This window comes from Marmota flaviventris, chromosome 3 (genome assembly GCF_047511675.1).
Source record: "Marmota flaviventris isolate mMarFla1 chromosome 3, mMarFla1.hap1, whole genome shotgun sequence".
Lineage (NCBI taxonomy): Eukaryota > Metazoa > Chordata > Mammalia > Rodentia > Sciuridae > Marmota > Marmota flaviventris.
The window spans coordinates 153,824,719-153,851,323 of NC_092500.1; the positions used below are offsets into that span (position 1 = coordinate 153,824,719).

The 26,605-nt window shown below is 38.4% G+C and overlaps 1 protein-coding gene across 1 annotated transcript in view; it reads right to left on the reverse strand.

The window, feature by feature from the left end:
* Window positions 1-26,605, reverse strand: part of Galntl6 (polypeptide N-acetylgalactosaminyltransferase like 6) — a 1,116,183-nt gene that overhangs the window by 10,259 nt on the left and 1,079,319 nt on the right. Inside the window, exons 10-11 of the mRNA XM_071610524.1 lie at window positions 17,772-17,888; window positions 6,169-6,318 (exon numbers count right to left, since the gene is read on the reverse strand). Of these exons, the coding sequence (XP_071466625.1) occupies window positions 6,169-6,318; window positions 17,772-17,888 (267 nt within the window). The remainder of the gene's footprint in view (window positions 1-6,168; window positions 6,319-17,771; window positions 17,889-26,605) is intronic.

A 26,605-nucleotide genomic window follows, 5' to 3' on the forward strand; every position in this document is an offset into this window, starting at 1 on the left:
TAAAGAAAGTAGGTAAAACTTGAGCTAGAAAAGGAGTTTCTCCATCTGTTTATTAGAATCTCTCGGGATCTTCAAAAACTCTCAGTACCCAGGCCTCCCTTCCAGTCAGCATATCCCTATGCTGAGAGCACACAGCCTTAGTGAATGTACTTTATAATGTTTGGATTCCTGGTACTTTTATAATGTTTCATACTTGAGGTTTTTCCTTTCTCTTCAAGATTTTCTGGGCTATTTTTGGCCCTTTCATTTCCATATAAATTTTAAGATTGGCTTATCAATTTCCACAAACAGCCCTGCTGGATGTTATAAAAGAACATCCTGGAGAGTGGCTAGGGATTTAACTGGTTTTGCATTAAGTATATAAATCAATATGAAAACTGACATCTTTGCAATATGAAGTCTTACAATCCTTGAACATGATAGATGTCTCTCTGTTTTTAAGAATTCTTTGTAATGATGTTTTGTAGGCTTGTTTTTCTTCCTCCTTCCTTCCCTCCTTCCTTTATTTCCTGGGAATGGAATCCAGGGTCTCATGTGTGCCAGGCAAGTGCTTTACCACTGGACTCTACTCTCAGCCCTGTTTTGTAGCTCTCTGTGTGAAAGATTCGTACATGTTTTGTGAGACTTATTCTTAGTTATCTTAAGATTTTCATGGTGACCAAAATAAAATCACTTTTAAATTTCATTTTATATATTTTGTTGTTGGCGTATACACATTTGATTTTCATCTTGGGGTTATGCCAAATGTACCTATTAGTTTTTAATAGTTTAGCTACGTAGTCTTTTTGTTTTCTAACCATCAAATACATCATTTGTGTGAATAGACTGATTTGTTCCTTTCTAATTTTTATATTTTTAAGTTCCATTTATTTGGCCTTTATTTTACACTGAATAGGATATGCGGTCTAAGATTGAATAGAAGTGATTACAGCTAACATTTTATTTTATTCTGTATCTAGAGGAAAGATTAACATTTTACTGGTAAAAATAGTGGTAGTCATGAGTTTTTAGATTTACCTCTTATTAAATTAAGTTAGTTTATTTCTATTAGTTTGCTTTCTATATGGAAAAGACTGTTATTATATATAATACAATAAGACATGTAACAGTATATAATATATATGACTGTTATTATATATAAGTATATAAACACACACATATGTATGTATATATGAATCACTTGCTTATTTGATTAATGCACATAAAATATTTCAGGAAACTATACACTAAAATATGAAAGAACAATAAAGCTACCAAGGTGAGTTAGAAGACTATCTTCATGACCTTGGTGCAAGCTGTGAATTCCCAAACAGGACAGAAACCACCCCAACATAAAGAATAGCTTTTCATTAACACTCCACTGGAGAGAAAAAGGCAAGACAGTGACTGGAATAACCCAGATATCCAACAAAGCACTTGATTCTAGGTTTATGAAAAATCCCTAAAACTCTCTAAGAAAAAAAAACCTAAACAACCCACATTAAAAAAATGGTCAAAAAACTTAAAGAAATTTTCCACAAAGAAGATATCCCAAATGGCTAACAAACATCATATCACTTAACAATCACAGAATAAAACAACAACAAAACAAAAAATCCTGACAATGCCAAGTGTTGATGAGGGTGTGGAGCAACTGGACTTTCAGGAAGTTTCTAGCCCCTGCCCATTGCTCAGCACCACTTTTGGATTTGAGTGTCTGCTGGTCCAACTTCCTGCCCTTGGCCAGCGCATCCTTCTGCCTAAGGAGTTTTCTCAGCCTCAGGTGCAGTTCTAACTGTAACAGCAGCAGGCTTGAGGTGTCAGAATAAACTCTCTGACTTGAGTGATGTATGACCAACCCAACTCCCTTGCTCTCTGATGTCTGTCTATACTATTCCTAGAGATCTTCAGTAAAATTTAGCACTAGTTATTTGCTGTGGCACTTGTTTGATAATATTCTTTCCCTGGCTCCCAAACCCCTCCCCATTTCATTTCCTTAGGCCCTATGAAATCCCCCCTCCCTACCAGAGGCTATCTTGCCAATAAACTACTGCACTCAAATTCCTAGTTTAGGTTATATATCTGGGAAAACCCAAATTGAGAATAAAGCTATAGTCCACTAAAAATGTTTACTTAAGCAGGATATAAAATTAATACCCACAAATCAAATGCAATCTTATACATCAGTGATGAATCCACTGAAAGATAAATTAGGAAAACTACCTGGTTCACAATAGCTTTAAAAAAATTTTTGGAAATCAATCTAACAAAAGAAGTGAAAGACCATAATGAAAACTACAGAATACTAAATAAAGAAATTGAAGAAGATCTTAGAAGACAGAAAAATATACCATGCTCTTGGATAGTCAGAATTAACATTGTCAAAATGGCCATATTAATAAAAGTGTTATACAGATTTAATGAAATTCCTATTAAAATACCAATGACATTCTTCATAGAACTAGAAAAAGCAATCATGAAATTCATTTGGAAAAATAAGAGACCCAGAATAGCTAAAGCAATCCTTAACAAGAAATAACAAACAGGAGGCATCACAATACCAGACCTTAAGTTATACTACAGAGACATAGTAACAAAAATTGGATGGCACTGGCACTCAAACAAATCTATAGACCAATGGTATAGAATATAGGACACAGAGACAAATCCACATAAATACAGTTATGTTATACTAGACAAAGGTGCCAAAAACATACGTAGAGAAAAGATAGTCTTTCCAACAAAATGTGCTGGGAAAACTGGAAATCCATATGTAGCAAGATGAATAGAGGTATTTTGGACTAGACAGAGGGGAGTGAAAAAAGGGGAGGGGGCCTGAGGGTAGGAATGATAATAGAATGAATCAGACATTATTGCCCTATGTGCATATATGATTACATGACCTGTGTAAACTCTATATCATATACAACACAATGAGTGAGAAATTATACTCCATTTATGTATGATGTATCAAAATGCATTCTACTGTCAATTCAACTAATTAGAACAAATGAAAAAATGAGTATTGAAATTAAAAAAAGTTTACTTAAAAAGAAAAAAGTATGGGAGATTCTTCATTTGGATGGAAAAAACAACAGTTAATATTACTTAGGAGAGATGGCTTTGGTGTTGCAGGATATCAGGATATACTTCACCACTATTATCAATGTAAAAGCTGCATTTTTTACCCACACAGATGGAAATCTGATCATGTAATCAGAAGCTGTACTAGAAGTTTCTCATCATTTATCTCAATTATTAGTCCCCTTATATTGATGAGGAAGGTGAAAGTCAGTGTGAAATAACTTGTTCAAGATCACATTATAGCCAGGTATAGTGGTGCACACCTATAATCCCAGCTACTAGGGAGGCTGAGGCAAGAGGCCTGGGCAATTGAGCAAGACTCTGTCTCAAGATCAAATAAATGAAGAAAAAGACTGGGGATGTAGCTCAGTGGTAAAGTGCTCTTGGGTTCAATCCCCTGTACCTGAAAAAAAAAATTATAATTTTCATAATGATTTAGGGTGTGTTAAGTCTGACTAACTCCAAGGCTTGACCATTACATTGACCAGATTGCGAACCATCAGGATGAGAATTGGAAGATGAAGGTGCTTTATCATCGACTCATTGAGACATCAAATGCAGTTATAAAACAGAGGAATGCAATGACCAGATGTTGTAGAAACTGTCTCTGACTTCAGGATCAGAGGATAGGTTGGAGGGGGAAGGCCAGGGAAGGACAGCCAGCAGGAATATCCTTTAGGCTATAAATGCAATAACCCAGGGGCAAAAATGGAAAGGGCTGAAACCAGGATGGGGGTTATAGAAATGGCAGAGAGGGTGGATTCTAGGAATAATGGCCTGGGGAAGGGAGAGACAACTCGTGGTAACCAAACAGTTGTGGGGATTGAAGAAGATGAAAGGCAATTTCTTGATTCAGATGTTGAGAAGATTTGATTTTTGATTGAGGTTGCTTTGACAATCCACTGTTCTTGGAACAGGGGTCCCCCTGGTGGTAAAAGAGAACCAAGATTGGGATTCCCCTTCCTGAGTACCTACTATGGGATAAAGTTATGCAAATGAACATAGAAATAATATCATAGGGTAAGGATGCTCTTCTTCTTTTGTGATGGCAAAGAGCCACAGCTAAAAATAACCAAAAGCCAATTGTTGCTAACGGACCAGGAATTGGGGCCTAACAACAACCTTTATCCATTCAAACAAGGCAGCTTCTGTCACCATGATTTCCTCAGAATGTCCATGTCACTGAGAGGGGTTGGCTGGTATCAGTGGTACTAAATGCAACAAACATTCAGAGACTATCCCAGGGAGTGTTGATCTTATTTATTAAGAGATGGCAGAGCAAAACCTAGAGACCTCAAAGCCAGTTCTATCTGAGTTTGTTGGCCTTGCCACAAATCTGCCAGTATCAGTTTTTTTCCTATGTCAATTATACACAATAGTACCTCGTGGGTACAAGGTCTGAGGTGATGTGTGTAAAGCACTAGCTCAATGCCTTCTCCTTGATGGTTGGAGGTGGAATAGTTATTACCCTCTGCCGCCCCTTAGGTAAAGTAGAGAGTCTTAGGGATGTGGGATGATTCATGAATATGCTAATAAAAAGGGTGTTTTCCAAAGAAAACTCAAAAGATTGCTAAACTGTTGGAACCACTCTCTCCTCCAGCCGAGTAGTACATCTAAATAGACAAAATAGCACTCCAGAGAGATTTCTGTTTCTGTTTTCTCTCTTAGGTCTTGAGTGTAGCCCTTGGAATAAGAGGAATTTTCTAAAACAGGTATTTTGAATAGGCCTGAGTCATCAACCGAGATGAGATATTTCGGAAAATTTCCATTTTAAGCCTTTGGCATGCTCTTTATTAAGTATAAATACCTAGCTTGCTATATAAATACACACGGAGCGTAACTTTTGCTAAGTAACCCAAGGCCAGCAGCTTGAGACCTGAGAAGAGAGCCGCACACAATTGTATCTAGTGATTTCTTTCTCAAAAGCCTTTGGATCCTGGTAAGGTTTTAAGTGTTAAATCTCATAAGAATTACCTCTTGAAATCACCACAGCCTGTTTTTTTCCCCCAGGAGATCTGTGTGCACACGAATTAGTTGGTCTTACCCATCTGTAAGCTTTTGTAAGTTCCCTAATGAAAACAACGGTATTTTCTTGGCTTAATCGCATATTATTGAGTGGTCTGTCCCTTATGCTATAAATATACAGTAATGAGGAGTGTTCTGCTCATTAGAGACCACCAGCATACCAGGCAATGGCATATTGGAGATTTTATTGATGTGCACAGAAAATAGAATAATTTTTTTTTCCCCAGAAAGCAGAATCTTAAAGGTCAAAAAATAACCATCCAAAAAAAAAAAAAAAACCTTCTTTATTTCACTACAAACACTATAGCATATGGAACAGCAAAGGCATTTAACAAAATTAATCAATGATACGTTTCATAAAGAAAACAGAGAGGTTTTTTTATTGCAATGATTTGCCTCCTTTATTATATTGGACTCTACCTTCTTATTAGCTCTTTGGATTTTATAGTGTTTTGTAAGATAGAATAATTGATGTTTTGTCCTTTTTCTAGATGTGTTCCTAAATCTGCTGGGTATTGGGAGGTGACAGTATGCAGAATTAACTACACCACGGACAGGTCTCCCTTTGAGTGAGTGTGGTCTCTGATGTCTTTCTCCTAGTGGTGGAAACCAGAACTCTTATTCAGTGAGGAAACAAGTGTCATAACCAGTGCCCACAAATAATAGATTTTTAGTGTGTGTGTTTGTGTTTGTGTGTGTGTGTGTACTGAGAATTGGGGTTCTTAAAAATTATCCATGTGTATATTTGTTTATTGGGTATAAGTTTCCTCCTTTTGCAAGTCAGTTGAACTAAGCCTGGACCCATTCCTTGTAGTGTTGTGTTTTAACTCAAATTCATTTTTCAATCACAACTCCTTAGGATGGATATGCACATAACAAGCAAATACAGAAGCAATGCCGCTTTCTACACACTGTATCTTTCCTTTTGCTGATTTTCTCCAAATGAGTGAGCCAAATGTGTGTATATCTCTCCCAGTAACACCCTAAAATCAAGAAAGCATCTTTTTCAAGAATGTTTTGAGTTAAAAAAACCTGAAGCCATGGCAACTTGAGAATGACCACAAGGAACAGAACTCTTACCTTCCGATATCCCCAGAGCTGGTTCCCCTTCATGCCATGACAGTCATAGAGAGTGACTGGGCTGTTGTATGAGATTGCATCAAAGCAGAATTTTCGGGTATGCAGTGGCTCACCAGGTCGAATATCTTCTCTCCATCCAAAGGTAAAGAGCTAACAAAGCAATGGTAGCAGAAAAGCTAAAATGAATTCAATTTGGAAAGAAGATTCCAGAGCAGGGGGAGGCATGTCTTTTGGCAACATAGAACCCATGCTGTGTGACTTACAAGAGAGAACCAAGTCTGGGCTTAATAGAAATGTCGAGAAGGCATGTTTCCTAAAGTACTGGAGCAGCATCACCTTGGCACCTGTGACCCAGGCTGATCAAAATGTAAACAAGGAATTTTCAGTTAGGCAATAGGGGGACACGTCAGAGGGTGGTGGCATGGTGGGAGGAGGGGGGAAGAGAAAGAGAAAGAGAGGGAGAGGGGGAGAGAGAGAGAGAGAGAGAGAGAGAGAGAGAGAGAGAGAGAGAGAGAGAGAGAAGGAGAGAGGTGTATTGAGAGAGGAGGAAAAGGAGAAAAGAGAGGGAGAGAGGGGAGAGGGAGGAAGAGGAAGAGGGAGGAAGTCTTTAATAATACTTTACATTTGTCATGTAAGTAAATGTTACTAGATTAAATGTTACACTAAACTCAAATGAGCAGATTGACTACAAAAAGACAAGGACTAGAGTTAGACTGGACTCATGCTAACACCTTGAAAGAAATTTCTTTTTCCTTGGTACTAGGGATTGAACCCCAGTGTATTCTACCACCAAGTCACACCCCCAGCCCTTTTAATTATTTTTTGTGTGTTTGTTTGGGATCTTATTAGTTACTGAGGCTCTCATTAAATTGCTGAGGCTGGCCTTGAACCTCCTGTCTCAGCCTTCTGGGATTATAGGTATGCATTGGCCTGGCTGTCTTGGAAAATTTAAAGAAAAAACTAAGCTCAATGGAGTACAGAATAGGCAAATTAAATTTTCTTGGGTTGTTAAGGGTAATTCTGCAGGGCAATGTAGGAAATTGTAACTCACAGTAAGAGACAGACTTTACAGACATACACAATGACCTCTCCTCACCCCAGCTGAAGCAGAGTGTCATGGAATGACATTTACCTTGACTGCATTTAATAGACTCTGATAACTCCAGCCAGACTTTTCCTATCCTGGTCTATGCTATCCATCCCACCCCATGATATTAAAAATGCTGTTTATGATTCATTGAATTGATTTTACAATGTGTTAAATACAGAAAAAAAAAAAAAACCCTACTCCTATTGGGGAAGGGTATTTTCTTGAGTTATTTGAGCCAAACTACATTTGAGGGATATAGCAGGAAAAATCCTTAACTAACAGAAAATAGACGAGATGCACCCTGCGATTTCTTCCAGTCCTTCACTTTCAGAAAGGTTATATAATTTTTACAATAGGACTTAAGGCAGGCTGCCTGCATGAAGCCAAGCTGTGAGCCGAAAAGAAAAAAAATGAAAATAAAAACGACGAGCTATTGGGAAACTACGTTGATAGAAAAACAAGCACAATACTGAGCTGTGTGTACAGAATACACTTCACAGTGACCAGGCCCTCAGTAGATTTCAGGTTTCAGGTCCTACTCAGGAAAAGAAAATGCAGAAAGAAATCCCTGGCACAATTCCAGGGATATCTAACAAAAGCAGTTAAATTGTGGGGATTCTGAAGAAAAATGGAAAGAACTGGGTTAAGTGGTCTAAAGAAAATAAAACAGAAGTGGTCCAAATCAAACATGAAAGAAGATTGTCTGAGAAACGTTGAGGAGCTGTATTCTGTTTCCCTGGAAGACAAGAAAAAAAGAGAATGTCTCAAATGCAAGGACAAGGGGTTTTAGGTTAGGCACTTGAAATAAATTCATGAAGAAGAACTATAGATTTCCTTTTCCTAGAGCTAGGTGTCCCCTCTTCCCCAACACACTACTGTGACTGAAGCATTTTTTTTGACACATTTAAATCCTGTGTAGAAAAAATGACTTCTTAAGGTCTGTTCCGTGTTTCTGATTTTGATCACTCTCTTCTAATTAGAATTTGGTATCCCTATGGTTTTTGAAATCCTGTACTCTATCTTGTCCACCCTCTTTTTTTTTTTTTATTTTTTAAGTTTTTTTAGTGGTAGTTGGACACAATACCTTTATTTTATTTATTTTATGTGGTGCTGAGGGTCGAACCCAGTACCTGGCATGTGCTAGGCGAGCACTGTGCCTCTGAGCCACAACCCCATCCTCTTTTGTCCATCTCTTCACTTCAACATAGGTGTTTCTCAGGGTTCTCTCTTTTTCCTGTTTGGCCCTTAATACTCTCAGTTCAATTCTCACTATATGCTGATCACGTATTATCTGTGTTACCTTCAATTCCTTGTAGGATTCCCCAACTCTATGTCCTGTGGACAGCTCAAATTCAATATTGTTATGGTTTGGATGTGAGGTGTCCCCCAAAGTTCCGGTGTTGATGCAGGAACATTCAGAAGTGAAACACTCAGATTATAAGAGCTGTAACCTAATCAGTTCATCCTAGTTTGAATAGACTGACAGGATGCTAACTGTAGGCAGGTGAGAAGTGGATGGAGGAGGTGGGTCACTGGCAGTGATCTCTGGAAGGGTTCACCTTCTGTGTGTCCCCTCTGCTCCCATTTCTTGATCCTGTCATGAGCTGAGTAGCTTTCCTTCACTGGGCCCTTCTCCCATGGTTTGCTGCCTCACCTTGAGCCCAGACCAATGGAGTCAGCCACCTATGGACTGAGAACTCTGAAACTGTGAGCTCCAAATAAACTTTTTTTTTCTCCCCTAAGTCATTTTGGTTGGATATTTTGGTCACAGTGACGCAAAACCTGACTAAAACAGAAACTGGTACCAAGAAGTGTGGTCGTTTCTGTGACTAACCTGATTATGTGGTTCAGAAGCCTTTAGAGTTGTTTGTGGGAGGAATTTTGAAAAGTTTAGAGATACAACCTAGAAAAGATTTAGCACATTGTAAGCACAACTTAATGGGGGAATTCTGGTGGAATCTCAGAAGATCAGAATGCTGATCGGTGCAGACTGTGCTCATGAGGTGTCAGAAGGAAATGAGGATTTATTGGGAGTTAGATTAGAGATGGCACACGTTATATCTGGCAAAGAACTTGGCTACATTTTCTCCATATCCTGAGACTTTATGTGAGGATGAATTTAAAGGAAATAGACTAATCTGGTCAAGGAAATTTTAAGGCAGCACAGCATTCAGTTGGACATTACTGGCAGCTTTCAGATAGGTCTACTGTCAAATAGGGAGCAGAAAGCAGAGCTAAAGGATTTTAAAACATCACAGTTTGGCCAGAAAAGTACATGTAAAGCTGGGGTCAAGGAAGGTGTGTTTGTTAAAGAGGCTTTACTCCCTAAAGAGATGCTAAGTACTTTACATAGAGACACCAGGAAAGATGCCTTGAGGGCATCTCAGGAATTTGGAACTTTTTATAGGGTGCAGGGCATAGAAGAGAACATTCCTTTGAGAAGAGATCATAGGGATTCCCTGCTCACACAGGTAGGCCTAGGAAACTGTTTCACCATGCTGAGCTGTGCAAATACTCAAAGGCTCCTGTAGCCATGATTCCAGAGGGTCAAGTGTTATGTAAGATAGCAGCAGACCAAGTGGTACTGATTCTATAGGAATGCAGAATGCTGGAGTTAAGGGGTAATGGAGGCTTCCACCAAGATTTTAAAGGAAGACCTGGAAGGCCATGTGAGTGTATAGGGACATAGTCCCTATGGGCTGTCCTGAGAGAGTGACATGTGAAGCTGTGAAGATGAAACTGAACCTGGAATGAAGACCCCCAGGAACTGAGAGATGCCAGTAACATGTACTGTCTGCTGATAAAAGTTGCTGGCTGTGGAAAGAGCAAGATTAAAAGACAGTTTGTGTGCAATGCAATCAGCAAGGCCAAAGGGACAGGGCTGCCCAAGCTCTGGTGAGCACATCTTCCCACCATGTGTCTCAGATTCCAGAGATGGAGCTCCAAAAATTATTTGCCAGGCTGGGTTTAGATCTTGCTTTGGCTCCATCCCTTCTTTTCCATGTCCCTATACCTACCTTTTGGAATGGGAATGTTTATTCTGTGCTACTGTATTTTGGCTATAAGTAACTTGCTTTTGATTTTTTACAGGGGCTCATAGCTAAGAGTTTGCCTTGAGTCTCAGACTCCTTTAGACTTAGGAAATGCTGAAGCGAAGACTATGGAACTACCAGAGATGGACTAAATGCATTTTGCATTGTGAGATAGACATGAGCTTTTGGGACCTGGGACAAAATGTTGTGGTTGGAAGTGAGATGTCCCCCTCCCCCAAATCTCCTGTTAAGGCAGAAATATTCAGAGGTAAAATTATGATTGAGAGTGATAACTTAATCATCCATCCTAGTTTGAATGGACTGACTGGGTCATAACCATAAGTAGGTGGGGTATGGCTAGAGGAGGTGGGTCACTAGGTATGCCCTGGGAGGGTGCATTTACTCCCTGCAGTTTCTCTCTGCTTCCTGACTCTGCCATAAGCTGAGAAGCTTTCCTCTTATGGGCTCTTTTTCCATGATTTTCTGCCTCAACTTTGGCCCAGAGTAGTGGAGCTGGCCATCCATGGACTGAGACCTCTGAAACTGTGAGCACCAAATAAACTCTCCCTCCTCTAAATTGTTCTTGTCATATATTTTGGTCACAGCAACATATCTTAAACTCAAGTTAATTTTCTTTCCTTCTAGCCTTTTCCTTTATTTCATTTTAGTTGGTAGTTATGGCATCCAACCTGTCAACACAGTAATTTTTAACTCCTTACCTTCTTCATCTAATCAATTGCCAAGTCTTGCCAATTGTGTCTTTTATAAGCACCATTTTCAGAATTAATCCTTTTTTCTCTGTCCTTACAACCACTGCTCTCAATATCTCTTGCCTACATTATTGCAGTGACTTCCTAGCTGATTTCTTCCCCACTTTCCTTTTTGGATTTCCAAACATCTGTCTTTCTCAGCTTCTAAAGAAGTCTGTTTGAAATGCTTGTTTGGCTATGTTCGCTTCCAATCCAAATCTCTACAACCCTTAGAGAATAACATTCAGACATTTTAACACAGGAGGAACTTTTTGCCATCTGGCCTTTGCTGTACTTCACAGCTGCATCCCTTTCCTTTTAGTTTGTATTCCAGCAACACTAAAACGTTTGTAGTTCCTCGCACAAAGCAGGCTGCATTTTTCCTTCTGGGACTTTGTTCCTGAGAGTCTCTCTCTTTGAAAGGCCAACCTAGTTAGTGATCATCAGTCCTTTAAAATTCAGTTCAGGTGTCCACCCAACTAAGAATGCTTCCTCTTTGAAGAACTTACTCCTCTTCCCCCCTTACGTCATTTCACCGTGCAAGTCCACTCTTTCTGTATTTCACCCTGCAAGTCCACTCTTTGATGGCGGGGGATCTCACCCCCCATGTATCATCAGTTTGAAAGTAAATTGCTGTTAATTTCTCCCCTTTCTTCTTTTGAGTGATAGTTTCAAATACAGATTTACAGAGATAACTCATTACTTTGCTTAAATATTCATGTGGTATGTGTGTTTCCAGTGCCCAGAACACTTCATAACACATGGTAGATGCTCAATAAAATTTCTATTGAATAAATGAAATGTGTACTTGTTATCTTAACAGTAAATATGTTGAAATAACTATCTAGATAAATGGGCTAATCTTTTCAATCCATCAAATAAATCTATGATATTTGTGTCTAAAACCATATTGATGATTGTTTTTTTGAACTTTTCATTTTGATGATTCTAGATTCTATTAATTTTTATTGAAATGTAAGTGTCCTGACCTATAAACCTGCAATTGGCTTTGATGAATCTTTATTTTGATTAAATATAATATTTTCCTCATATTATAAGCATCCGACCAATGTAGGAACAAGTGGTTTTGATGGGTGTATCCATTTCCCTTTCTGTCTCTGTTTTTCTCCCTTTTTCTGGTATTGGGGATTGAACCCTGGTCCCATGCATGCTAGGCAAGTGCTCTGTGGTTGAACTGCAGCCCCAGCTCTCCTCTCTCTTTTTAGTTTTCATATATGCAAATGGCCAGAGATAAAAGGAACTGTAATCACTATGTAGCAAAGACCCTCATATATAGTTGGGGAAAATCAGACCTGCAGGTTAAATGGTTTGCCTCTGCCACACCTCAAGTGTTCAGGCTTCTTTTGCAGACAGTCTTTCATTTTTTCAATATATTTTTAGAGGTTGGTGGACCTTTGTTTTATTCACTTATTTATATACATGGCTGAGGATGGAACCCAGTGCCTCACACGTGCTAGACAAGTGCTCTACTGCTGAGCTACAACCCCAGGCCCTTGCAGGCAGTCTTTACAAACTTTTTATTAAACAGATCTGTTAAGTCCAAAGGAATACTTGTATTATAGCAAATAGATAAATTTCTCTCTCAGATCTCTTCATCTATTGTCACAAATATATCTCAGGGCATCCTTAGGTAACTTTTTTTTTCTTATTTCTAGGTTTGTTATAGTTTAATGCTCGGTTTTACATTTGTAGCTTGTTAGAGTGTAATTTTCATAGTGTTTTATGTATTACTATTATGTTGTTATTACCTGGTGAATATGTTCCTGCATCCTGGGTAATACATCTTCAAATTATATCAATTGCTTTATTCTTCTGCACCTACCTTTAGCTAAGATTTTTCCCCCTTATGTCTTTGTCATTTATCTTAGCCTAATGGCCATGTCAAACCAATCAGGCATTGAGTCTTTCATTCATTAGTTACACTTCCATGCACAATCTTGTCAAAGCAAAAACAAGCAGACATTATGAAGCCATTTTCATTTTTTTGCCCCGGGTAATGTCACTGTGACATTCATAGTTGGTTTTCTGCCCTTGAGCTGATCTTATTGACAAAACTATCTAAGTTTCCTTCAGGTTGCCTGTGAAAAAAGAAAAAAAAAAAAACCCCATCCTCCCCACCCCCTGCCACCCCAAATGTGTATCATCAGTTTGAAAGTAAATTGCTGTTAATTTCTCCCCTTTCTTCTTTTGAGTGATAGTTTCAAATATAGATTTACAGTGATAACTCATTTCTTTGCTTAAATATTCATGTGGTATGTGTAATGCTGCTTGGTCTGTATTGTATTATCTGAATAAACTCACTAGGCTGGGAACTACAAATACACTGATCTTCTTCTATCTGATTTGAGACAATTGAAAATATTTTTTTCTCTCTGTGGGTAGTTATATTTTATTTCATTGTTATGTGAAATCGGGTGAGATACAGTGTGATTTTCCTTGCAGTTTTTCCCCATGAGTATGCTCTGTCCTGATGGTGAGAGTGTTTTTCCCAAAGGAAAGGAATTTGTCCTTTCCCTGCAGGTGTTGACTTGCTTCCACCTCTGTGTATCTCTCCTTCAGGTCTTGCAAAGGGGGCACTTGCCTGCTTCCTCTGCTACTCTGCTTCCTCCCCAGCATGAGGTCAGAGCTGCTGCTAGCAGAGTGGGAGCAGTCAAAGTAGGCCAAGGGGAATGCCTCCCCCTCCCCTCTCCTCTGCACTCATCATGGGAGTTAGGGAGTCTCCTTTCCAGACCTTACAGTCTTACTTGGATCTATTTTTATTTTTCTTTCTTGTTCCCTAAAGGAAACAGAGAGCCAGCACACAATGCTCCAGTGATATCAAATAGCTAAATAGATCACCCTGGAAGCATGAATCATACATCTGCTTCCTTCACAGAAGCCAGATTAGTCAGGACTAGTGTTCTGCAACAAAGGACATTTTCTTTTAATAGTGCTTCAGTGGACTTTCCTTTGTTTCCCATGTAACATTTTTATTTTATTGTTTCATTAAAATTTTTTTTTTAAAGGAATCACTTCAACTCCAATGGGGACCCCCTTTTAAATCTTTTTGAATTAAGGAGACCCTCATTGTTATACAAAATTACATATAAGAGGTTATGAGGGGAATGGGAAAAAAAAACAAGGAGAGAAATGAATTACAGTAGATGGGGTAGAGAGAGAAGATGGGAGGGGAGGGGAGGGGGGATAGTAGAGGATAGGAAAGGTAGTAGAATACAACAGTTACTAATATGGCATTATGTAAAAATGTGGATGTGTAACTGATGTGATTCTGCAATCTGTATTTGGGGTAAAAATGGGAGTTCATAACCCACTTGAATCTAATGTATGAAATATGATATGTCAAGAGTTTTGTAATGTTTTGAACAACCAATTAAAAAAAAAAAGAATGTCCTTAATTTTCATGTTCTGATATACTTTTCATTCAGGACTTTTAATTTAAGTGTAAGAGAATGAATTATAACTCTTATAAATCATTGAATAATATATGGAAGAAAGGTTATAGTTTAATTACTGGGAAAGGCAGCCATTTGTAATATTTTAGTTTCCAAGTCAATATGTGATGATGAGACATATTTCAAATAGGAATCATTTTTTTACCTCCAGTCAACCTTTAATCTGGTAGCTTCATTTTGGGGATCTCCAGAGACTGAGAATTTTTTTAAAAAAGACCTATATTAACCGGTGTAGAGATTCTGACCGTGGAAATGTACAGGGAAGCGTTCCTCAGGTGAGAAAACTCCCAGGGGTTAATAGGCACCCTATTTCCCACCCCTAGAATGGCCTGTAATCTCTCTTAGGATTTAATAATATAGCTAATATATGTGCTATGTCTAGCTGGTATGGCAATGCCCTGAGATGCCTCTTTGTTAGAGCCTCATCAAGCCTCAACCTTAATTGCAGGCACATAGCTCCTGGGAATAGAAGAACTTGTTTACTAGATAACTACGATGTTTCATCAAGCTCTGGTGCTCCTGGAGCTGCCCATGTAACAGTAACTTCAGACAATGGACTTTCTTAAGGACTGCACAATGCTCCTAACATTGCATATTGTAACTGTGAAATGTAACTGCAGAATAAGCAACCTTACTGATACTCTAAACAATAATGTGGTTATGGTACTAATGATCTAATGTAACCTATTGTTATAAATAAATGTGGCCGCTTGGACAAAGAGCCACTCTGCACCTTCCCTGCCTCTGTACCTTGTCTCTACCTCCTCTTTATTATTATTCCTTGCAACTATTTCTTTACAAACCCATGCTTTTGTTCTGCTCATGTAGTTTTCTGCTTGTCTAGTGCTGCCCTCTGGTGACCATTTCTTAAATTACATGCCATAGATTTTTGCAGTTTAGCCTAAGGGGGGAAAATGAACCAATAATTTTTAAAGTGTGTGTAATAGAATTGGTTTTGCTTATATTCGTTTTTAGCTGTCAAATAGAATTTTCATACCTGAGCCAATTTCATTCTAGAATATTACTGAATGGAAATATTCAACCTGATTCAGGCATCCAGGCAGGTATCTTTCATACTAAACAGCTGGTTTAGAATGTTTTCCCTGGATTATTAATTTTCTCTGGATAGGCTGAATAGGAAGTGGTGGAGACAAATTTTAGCTCAAGAGTCAAATCTTTTCTATATAACTTCTTCCTTTTTCTTCTTTCTTTTATAAATACACGTTTGTTCCTTGGATGCCAGTCTGACTGATAACCTCCTGATTCTCTATTGCTCCCAGACTGAAGTCAGAATTGCTCCTTGGAGGTAAGAGCCAACATTGTTCTTCTAGAAACATCCCTGTGGTGCTTATAGAAAGAGATAGATAGAGAAAGGAAGAAACAAGTCTGCTTACCCTAATATTTGATTGTTATCATTAAATCCTGAAGCCACAGAACCTTCTGTAAAACCCAGTGGGTAAGTGTCCCACACTGCAGGATATGTTGGAGAGAATGGTAACTAGTATTTGGTGACTATGCTGGGAATGAACAAATGGAGCCAAAGTCATCACTGCCTTGGACCCAAGAGGGATTTCTGATTTGATATTAGCATAAAGTAACTTTATGAGTGTGTATGAGAAGGCAGAGGGAAATGTATTTTTTCTGCATCTACTTCATGTGCAAGATGCTGTTGTATCATGGCTATAATTCCTTCTCATATAACCCCACCCAGGAAGTGGGTATTATCCTTGTTTAAATATGGACAAACTGTGGCCTAAAAAGATTGAACAATTTCACATGGCCACATAGTTTAAACTGAAATCTGGGCTGACTACAAAGTTCATGATCCTTCTAGAACATAGCGAGGTTGAGGGGTAAAATTGTAAGGACTGGTAAGTGGTTAGATGGCTGACAGGAGGTGTTGTTTGATTGGATTGATTTTGGACTGTGCTCTGGACATGGTCTTTTGCTGTTTTTGTAGCATCCTGGTGCTCTGACTGTAATGCAGGGTGGAGGTGAGATAGGAAAGGGCAGGGGAGTGGGGAGAAGGAGGTGCCAACACACTGAATCTCTGTATATGAACAACTCCTTAGCATTCGAGGCTGATCATGGTAATTATACAACTAATAATTTTAATGAAGCTTTTCTTTTTCTTTTCTTTTTTTTGCCTTGAATGAGACATAAGATGTCTCTTCACAACTGAAGCATGCCCAAACTGGGCTTATTCCTGGTCCAGTACACAAGATAGACACATAAGGAGTACAGCTGTAGGAGTGCAGTAATGCCTTTTGGGAACTCTTGCTCACTTTTTCAGTTTTCATAAGAAAGGCACTATGAACAATTTTGGGAAATTGAAGTACTCGTAAAACATACTACCCTGACCTTGGAATGAATCCTTCTGCAAAGGGGAGAGGGGAATAGGATGGAGAAAGGGCTCTAATGGTATCTATTTCATTTTTTTTTCTTTTTAAAGTATGGCAGTAGCTGTCAATCATTATTAAATCCATGTAATGCATGCATAAATATCTGCTAAATTTTCTATATTTTCCTATTGACATATTTTATAATTCAAAATTAAACAATAAAAGGAGGCAGACAGGATTTTACCTACTATCTTTTCTCTTTCACCAATGGCATAGTGTAAGGAAAACCCCTTATAAGAACTTTCAAGTTTCACATTGGATTAGAATCACACCCCACCTAAATTGAGTTGCATTGAAATGTGTTTCAATCAAAAGCAATACATGGAGTATCCTATGAAGTCCATGTTGGGGTGTTACTGCCCAGTTATCCTTCATGCCTAAGATTAACAACTATTACTACAACAACAAAGATGCATGTGTTTTTCTTTTGGATACACAGCCAAAAGGAAAAAAGAAAATTAGATGAGATCCCAAACACAGAACATTATAGAGTCTTCCATCAAAATCATGAAATTTTGTTGGAAGCTTTTCCTAGCACTCTGCAGGATTTTTTTTTTTTCATCTTGAAAAGTATCATTCTTGGAAAGGCAATTAGATTCATGTCACAGCGGACAATTCTACCATCCTTCCTATAATTGAAAGCACATTTGTATCCATATCTCAACTGATTATCACAATGGTTCTGAGAAGAAACAGAAAGAAGTAGAGTGATTCACTTAACTACAGAGCTGGTCAGTGATAGATCCACCACCTTGTTACAGGTCCCACGTGTTCCACCTGGAGACTTGCTCCCACCACATCCCTCCACACCTGCCTCAGACCCCCACCGGCCTCCTCGCCCATGACTTCTCACGTACCTGTTCATGGGACCACGTCCTTTCAGAACCATCCTTGACACAAATGTCCAGCCTCAGCTCGGTTCCTGTGGCTCCGTGCTTACTGTCCACGCAGAGATTCGCTGCCACGTTCCGAATCTGTGGAAAGAGGAAAGAATGTTGAACAGGACACTTAAAAAAATATTATTGTATTGCTACCTCCTGACATTCCTATAGATTAGGTAATAACATTGTCTTTTCGATTACGTGGTTAGAATGATGCCTTGAGTTTGAACACAATCTTTGGAGAAAATGAAGGAAGTTAAACATGCTACTTTATATGTGGGAGAATATGAGCCTGTCAAACAGCAGACTTCAGCTCTCCTCAGCAAAGAAACATGTTGATAATACAATACAGGGAGAAACAGGGAGCTCTCCATCTCTAGAAGTGGGAGATTTTTCTTTTTCAGATAGTGGTTAACTTGGAATTTGTTATCTTGCTGCTTCAAGAACTTTCTATCATTACCATCCTGGTGGGAAGTGAGATCGAATCCCAGGCAGGTGATGCAGATGCAGTGTGTGGTACAGGGCAAACTTTATGGCCCTGGGCAGGAGGACATGATGACCTTTTGTTCCAGGTTGGCTGTGACAGGTCTTGATCTATACCTGTTGTCATCATTTAACCTTTCCCCTGTGTGATGAATTAAATGTCTCCCTAGAGGATGAGCAAAATGGGAAAGACTATCTATCCATGAAATACTCTATTGGATGAAGATCCTTTACATGAAGTCTGAACTTTGAAAAGTTAAAAAAAAAAAAAAAAAGAGAAGAATTCTTTCCAAATGTTGAATAGTACTGAATAGTTCCAGGTCAAAAGTGTAAACAGTGAAAGGTAGCAACAGAATCTGGGCAGAGACAGGTCCTTTGTCAAATCTTCCTGCCTTAAGATTGCACCAGTCCTGCTGCCAGTGTCACACTGCAGCCTTGGGTACAGTTGGATCGTGTTTTTAGTTGGGTACTTTGTATACAAGCTAGTTATGTTCCATTATCTCAGTTTTTTTTTTTTTAGGCCTTTATATAGTCCTGGATTATGATAAGCTCTTTAGGTATGTTTAACAATGGAAATAAAAATAGGATGAACCCAACTGACAATTTGCATCAAGTTCTTTTGCCTGGAATGAGTAGATAAGCTAGGGAGTCTCTCACAACAGAAGAATGTCCCCCACTGGGCCCATTCTTATTTGTGTGGGGAAATGAAGCAGAGAAAGTTATTTGAAAACACTGGGTATCATGAAAGGAATAAATGATGAGGGACAGGGATGATGTGCTGGTGGGAGATGGTTCATATTTCACTTACTCTAGGAGTAGAAATTGGTATAATGTATTTTGGGAGGAGATCCATGTGGTGCATATGAGTTTCCTTATTCAGGGAACTTGACAACAGTTTGGGCTCATCTTCCATTACTAGTTTCAGTGATGCTTTGATGTCAGGGTAATGTGAAATAAAGCAGAATACAGAACTACAGTTCCTAACCTGGTTTGGCCTACAGACCTCTCTGAATTCAAGGAAAGCTATGACATTTTGCAAAACCAAATGACAAACTAACAAAACTGTAAGTAGATACATACAAGGACTTTGGTTTCCATTTTCCCGGAACCTATCAACTCCAGATTTGAAGCCCGAAAATGGGAAAATGGCTGCTTCCTAAGCCTTATAAATGAATTTCTTCCTTCTTCTCAGAAACATGGGAGATCCAAAACAGGGGATGAACTTGGCTGGTCCTCAGAATGTACCTGTTTTACTCACTCCTTTAACCATTTCTCCATTCCCCTAAAACAAGGACCAGGAAGAAACTTTCCTTTGGGATCTTGGGAGCCAATAGTATAGTTATGCTGTTTCTGGGGCTGGGATGTAACATGCTTGCTTGGCATGCATAAGACCCTGGGTTCGGTCCCCAGCACAGGAAAAAAAAAAGGGTTTTGTATTTGTACAATCAATTTCTTCATGTGTGATGGTGTTTCTCTGGTAAAATATAAACAATTGGAAGTCCAAATTAAATTTTGCTATAGCTGTCCTGAGCCTTACACACTCTTATAAAGCTCCTATTTTAACTCTTTATTGGAGCCCAGTGTGTTGGTTTTTTTCAAGCTGTCTGTGGTGTGAACAACACCTACTAGAACTCTGGGCAGGTACCTCTCTGTTGATTATTAGTTAATTTATTTTAGTAAAACCAAGGGGCACTTTGCCACTGAGCTACATACTCAGTTCTTTTTATCAGGGTCTCTCTAAGCTACTGAGGCTGGTAATCCTCCTGCCTCAGCCTCCAGAGTCACTGGAATTATAAGTGTGTGCCTAGCATCTCTGTTCATTCCTGAGCCATGTAACTCATGGATACACTTTCCTTAGAGAACCAGTATCAATTTTTATACTGAAGACATCTTTGGGGTACTATTATTGAGTCTAGAACCACATTTGGAGTAGGGGGAGGGCAGCTGCTTGTAGGTGCATGGCTACTTGGCCACAGAGGGACAGGTTTGAATTTCTTTGTGAGCCAGCATTTGAACTCACCCACTGGAGGGACTCTGCTCTTGGAAAAGGAGAAAGACAAGGACACGCACAAGTCAAGGACACCACGTTGGCAAATGTGCCAGATCTGCAGGTGGAGGCACTCCAAGCCTATGGGAGGCCCTCTTCTTGTTTTCAGATGTTATGAGCTTGAAAGGAGAGGGGCCGGGATGGAGGATACCATTTTCTAAACTACTGAATTTTCTAAATTCTCACTTAAATGGCATCTGTGTAGACAAAGGGATAAACTGCTTTGGAAGCCAAATTTCAAGTTTCAAAGGCATAATTGTCTACATCTGTGTAAATTCCAGCAGAAAGTTGTGCCAGAGAGGAAATGCTGAGAGTTCACTACAGGATAAGGTAGGCAGCTGGAGACAAGACTAATATCCGGCCATTCTCGCTGGCTTTCCCCCCCCTCCCTTATCTTCTTATTGCCACCTCTTCTGCACACATTTGTAGCTTTTCCTTTGCTCCAAGCATGACTCCATCAAAATGAACAGGTAAATACCATTCCAAGAGAACGATCCTCCAACTTATTTATTCATTGGAATAAGTTTTTTTTTTTTTTTTTTTTTTTTAAAATAAAACGTAGACAAGACTATTGGCAAATGATTTCAATTTTTTCCATGGGCTCTGCATCTGTGGCTGAAGGCACAGCAACTTACACATATATACACGCCCCAAATCTAGACGTGGATTACTAAATGAGTCTATGACAGAAGAGATCATTGTCAGGCTTCACTTCTTTCATGTTCAACTTCAGGGCTTAGCATCATTAACACGTGTACAGGAGTCCTGAGAGAGGCCCAACAGCTTAGAAAGTGAGGTGGTATCTGACTAGGAGTGTGCGAGAAGAAGGAGAAAAACGAAGGAAGAGAGAATCATGGTGCATGACAGAATTATAGACATCAGTTATAGAGATGAATTCTTTTTGGAATTGGGAAGAGGTCTGGCAGAGAGCAAATGTTTTCTTTAGGTCTGCAGGAGGACTCAGGCTCAGCTCTAACGTGGTTTTATTTATTCCTGACACAGGAGGCTTTGATAAAAGAGATACAAGAGAAGCAGAGTGTGGCACAAATAGCAAGGTGGTTAGTAGGTGTGGGACAGGTCATGCAGTTGGCTTGAGAGAGAGGTCTTGGCTCAACAAATGAGAACTTGTGTCTTGCCCATGACCCGCGTGGGTGGTGGAAATGGGGTTCCCCTCGGTGGAATGGGATGGCTGAGAAGTAAAAGCTAAGAAAAATAGAATGGAGAAAAAACCCACAGAACACAGAAAGCACTTTCAAAAGTGGGGGACAGGATGGGCAAGCAGATCAGACGGATCGAGCTTTCTAGACTATGGCAAAATGGAAACCGCACTTGCTTTATTTATATCGGGAAACATCAAAGGCCTTCCACAGAATGTTCTTCATCAAAAGAGGTTAAATGTGGGCTGTCCAGTTCCTAATGGGTTATGCCCATCTCCAGAGCTACTATGAGCACTCTTCCTAGCAGAGCGGAGATAAAGATCACATGCATTGGGCAATCTATTGCCAAGGGAGAGCCACAGATAGTTCCCAAGGCCAGACCTAAATCTCCCTGGTTTCCATGCCGAGAGAAGATCCTCATGTAATTCGTGGATGGCTTCCTGCACTCATGGTTTGCTAATTCCTCCCCATGGCCTTGGGTCTTTTAAGTAAAACAGTGGTTCATTACTCATTCCACAAATATTTATTAAGTTTCTGCTATGTCCAGGCACTGGGCTAGATACTAGGTATGCAGGAAAAGATCAGAAAAGAATCATCTCCTTTGAACATCTTATGCTCTGATCAGGATGTTAGAGAGAACTGGGGCGGAAGAGAAGTTTGAGACTGGCAATATTTCTGGTTGTAAATTTTTTAATAGGGCAAAAGGGATTAAGATGCTTCCCTTAATGGAGTTTGGGTGATTTCAGAAGGCAAATTTATAAACGGGTCTAGAAGGACAGAAGTCACTAGTAGAGGGAGAGAGAACAGAATGCAGACCCATCAGGTCTGGATTCTGCTTATGAGGTACAAATGAGTTTCCCTATAACCTTAGGTTTGAGCTCCTTGTTAAAGCTCAGTCCTTCTATTTGTAAAAATGTTAACGTTCAAGGTTTTTTTCTGAAGGAAAGTCTCTTTGGGAAGCATGAATGGAAATTCAAAGACCAAGAAAAACTGGCTACTGCTCTCCAGGAACCTACAACGTTCTTAGGGGAGACAGGGCCTCGAAGGCATCTTCTTAAGTGACAAAATGCTAAGTGCAGTCTGAAGGGGAAATGATCAATTCTAAGCAAGACAACCTGAAGCACTTAGAACTGTTGATATTGGAAGGGGCCCTGGGGAATGAGAGGACTGAAACTAGAGAGTGAGGTGTGACACTGTAGCCACAGGGATCAGAAATAAACATAAACATCGATGTCTGACAGTGTAAGGAGCTTGTGTGTGTGCATGCTAAGCACATTCTCTACCATTGAGCTGCACACCCAGCTTTTTTTTTTTTTTTAATGATGAAAAAAGTGTGTATTTAGAATTAGCCAGACTCAGTTTATACCATCTTGATTTTGTTGCCAACATCCGAAGTATCATAATCAGGAGTCAAATGAACATCTGACTTTTTCTTTCCTTCCGGCTTGATCATGGTGTTGACCTTGGCTACTCAGTCTTACCGAGCTTCTTCTTAGCCTCTTGTGGTGATCCTTGGTCTTGACATCCGCAATGAACATGAGTTTATTGTCTTCTAGCTTCTTCATGGCAGACTCAGTGGTCAGGGGAACTTGATGATGGAGCGGTTAAGCTTAAGCTTGTCTGTCCTGGGGTGTTCTTCCTAGGATATTTGGACTGCCTCTGGATCCACAGTATCTTGAGGTGGGGGATGTGTGGGTCTCTTTTGTTTGTTTGTTATTGTGAACACCTTCCAGCGTTACCTTCTGTTTTTTAAGGGTTTTAGTTTGGCTTCAGCTTGGGAGGAGTGAGCTTCCTTCTTTGCTTTCAGTGCCATCTCGGTAACTACTGCAAGACTTTTTTTTTTTTTTTAGGGAACGGCAAATGATTTGGTCTGACTGTACTTAAGGTTTGCAAAATGAGGACAATCATCCCTCAGAGGGTAGTTGTAAGGATGCATGCCCATTGCTTAGCACAGGATCTGTTACATTGTAGTGGTCAGGAAATGTTTTATTATTATTATTATTATTATTATTATTATTATTATTATTATTATTTGTGTATGTGTGTGTGTGTTTGTGTGTGTGTTGTTTTAGTTATACATGACAGTAGATCAGGAAATGTTTTATTTTTTCAGCTAAGTCATCTATAATGGCAAATGGGGTGATTGGCACAATCAGATCATATTTCTATTGTACTTTGAGATGTCCCCACAAGACCACAACTGATTAACTGTGAGGCCAACTGAAGAACAGGTTAATCTTGATAATGTCATATATATATATATGTATACACACACACAAACATATGTACATACATATATATATATACATATATGTATGTATATATACATATCTTGGCCATTTTAACCATTTTAAATGTTTAATTCAGTGACACCAAATTATTTAAAATGCTGTGTATCCATCATCACCACTATCTATTTCCAAACTTTTTTTTATTATACAAACCATATTCATTAAGCCATTAATAATTCCCATCCCCTGATAATGTCTGTTCTACTATGAATTTATTTAGTCTAGATAGCTCATATCAGTGGGAGCATTCCATGTTTGTTATTTTGTGTCTGGCCTATTTCACTTAGCACAGTGTATTCAGGATTTATTCTTTCTGTAGTATGTATCAGAACTTCATTCTTTTTTAAGGCAGAATGATATTTACACACACACACACACACCATGTTTGTTTACCCATTTATTTATCTATTGATGAAAACTTGGGCTTTTTCCACTTTTGGGCTACTATGAATAATCCTTCTGTGAACATTGGCATACAAATATCAGTTCTCATCCTTGGTTTGAATTCTTTTTGGTTTATATTTAGGAGTAGAATTTCTGGGTTGTATAGTAATTCTTTATTTAACTTTTTGGAGGAACTGCCAAATAGTTTTCCACAGTGGCTGCACCATTTTATATTCCTGCCAGCAATGTATAACAGTTTTAATCTCTACATACCCTTGCCAATACTTGTTCTTCATTTTTTTTTTTTAAATAACAGCCAACCTAGTGGGTATGCTGTGGTTTCTCACTGTGGTTTTCATTTGCATTTCCCCAGTGACTAATGATGTTGCATACTTTTTCATGAGCATTTTTATACCCTCTTTGGATAAATGTCTATTCAGGTCCTTTGCCCACTTTTTGAGTTGTTTGTGTTTCTGCTGTTGAATTTTGGGAGTTCTTTATATATTATGGATATCAATCCCTTATTTATGTATATGATAGGCAAATATTTTCTCTCAGTGAGTTGCCTTTTTATTCTGTTGATAGTGCTTTTGATAGACAGAAGTTTTAATTTTTATAAACTCTGACATATCTATTTTTTCTTTTGTTATTTGTGTTTTTTGGTGTCATGTTTAAGAAATCATTGCCAAATCCACTGCCAAGAAGATTTCCCCTGTTATATTCTAAGACTTTTATAGTTTCAGCTCTTATATTTATTTTTTGATCCATTTAGAGTTAAATTTTCTTTTGGTGTAAAGTTAAGTTCAATCTGATTCTTTTGCTTGTCAGTTTATTATTTTGCTAGGGCTGCCATAACAAAGTACCACACATTGGGTGAATTAATAACACAAACCTGTGGTCTCACAGTTTGAAGGCTAGAAGTCCAAGATCAATGTATTGACATGATTAACTCCTTCTGAGGATTTTGAGTGAGATAGGTTCCTTGCGTTTCTTCTAGCTTTTGGTGGCTTGTGGAAATCTTTTGGTATTCCTTAGTTTGTAGACATATCACCCTGTTTTTGTTTTCATGGTCTTGGGATGTTCTCCTTTGTATGTATTGTTGTCTCAATTTTCCCTTTTGATAAATACACTAGTCATATTTGATTTGGTGTTTGCCCTATTCAGTATAATCTCATTTTAACTAAGATGATTATTATTATTTAATAATAATAAGGTTACACTCTGATGTACAGGTGATTCAGACTTCAATGTATGAGTTTTTGAGAGAGATAATTTAATCCACTAGCAGTGGATACCCAGTTTCCCCACAAGCATTTGATGAACAATAATCAATCATATATGTTATGGTTTATTTCTTGGCAATCTATTCTTCTGGAGTCTGTTTTTATGCCTGTACCACACTTTTAAAAAATTATTATGGCTTTTAATATTATGTTTTGAAAAAGTGTGAGTTATCTAACTTTGTTGTTCTGGTTAAAGGTTATTTTCATTTGTCAGTTCTCTTGATATTTCATATGAATTTTAGGATGGGTTTTTTATTTTTGCAAAAAATCCCCAAGGTCATTGGAATTTTGATAGGAATTGCATAGAATCTGTATCTCCCTGTGGGTAGTATTGGTACTGAACAATATTAAATTATCCAATACTTAAAAGTGGTATGTTGGTCTCCCTTTTTTGTATCTAAAGTAATTTTTTAAAGTAATGCTTATACTTTTCAGGATACCAGTATTTCACCTTATTGGCTAAATTGATTCCTACTTTTGTTTATTTTAGGAGAACATATAATGTAGTGATTAGGAACACAAATTCTGCAGTTAGATTTCCCAGGTTTGTTGTTTGATTTCACCCATTCCTAGCCAAGTGACCTTATGCAAGTAACTTAACTTTTTGCTTCAATTTTCTTCTGTTAAATGAAGAAAGCAGCACTTTATAAATTTGATGTTTTAAATTAAGTTTGTACAATAAGGTGCTTATTAGTAGCTGACCTATTATTAAGTGCTCAATAAATGTTAACCTTTCATAATAGTAGTAGTAGCAGTAGTATTAGGATAAAATAAGAAATGAGACTGGAGAAGTAGATTGGTGCCATTTTGTAAAGGTCGTAAATATCAGCATAAAGGGATATTGATCTTGTTTGGTTGACAAATAAATTATTAGGTGTTTTTGAAAAAACCTTGTTTTAGGCATTACATTCTGGTGATTACAGGAAAGAGTTGGAAATTTATGCAAGTATAAGAATGGGGACTAGTTCTAATTGATAACAAAATTAAAACTATGTAGTAGTAGCATAGACATATATCCAAAGAACATATGCATTCAAAGGAAGAGGTATATTCCAGAGACTTTTTTTTTTCAGGTGGTAATTTGATGCATTGACAACTGTTTACATGTGTGTAATGAAGAAGATATGTGGAGTTTGAGGTAACTTTGTAACGTTAATACAGAAGC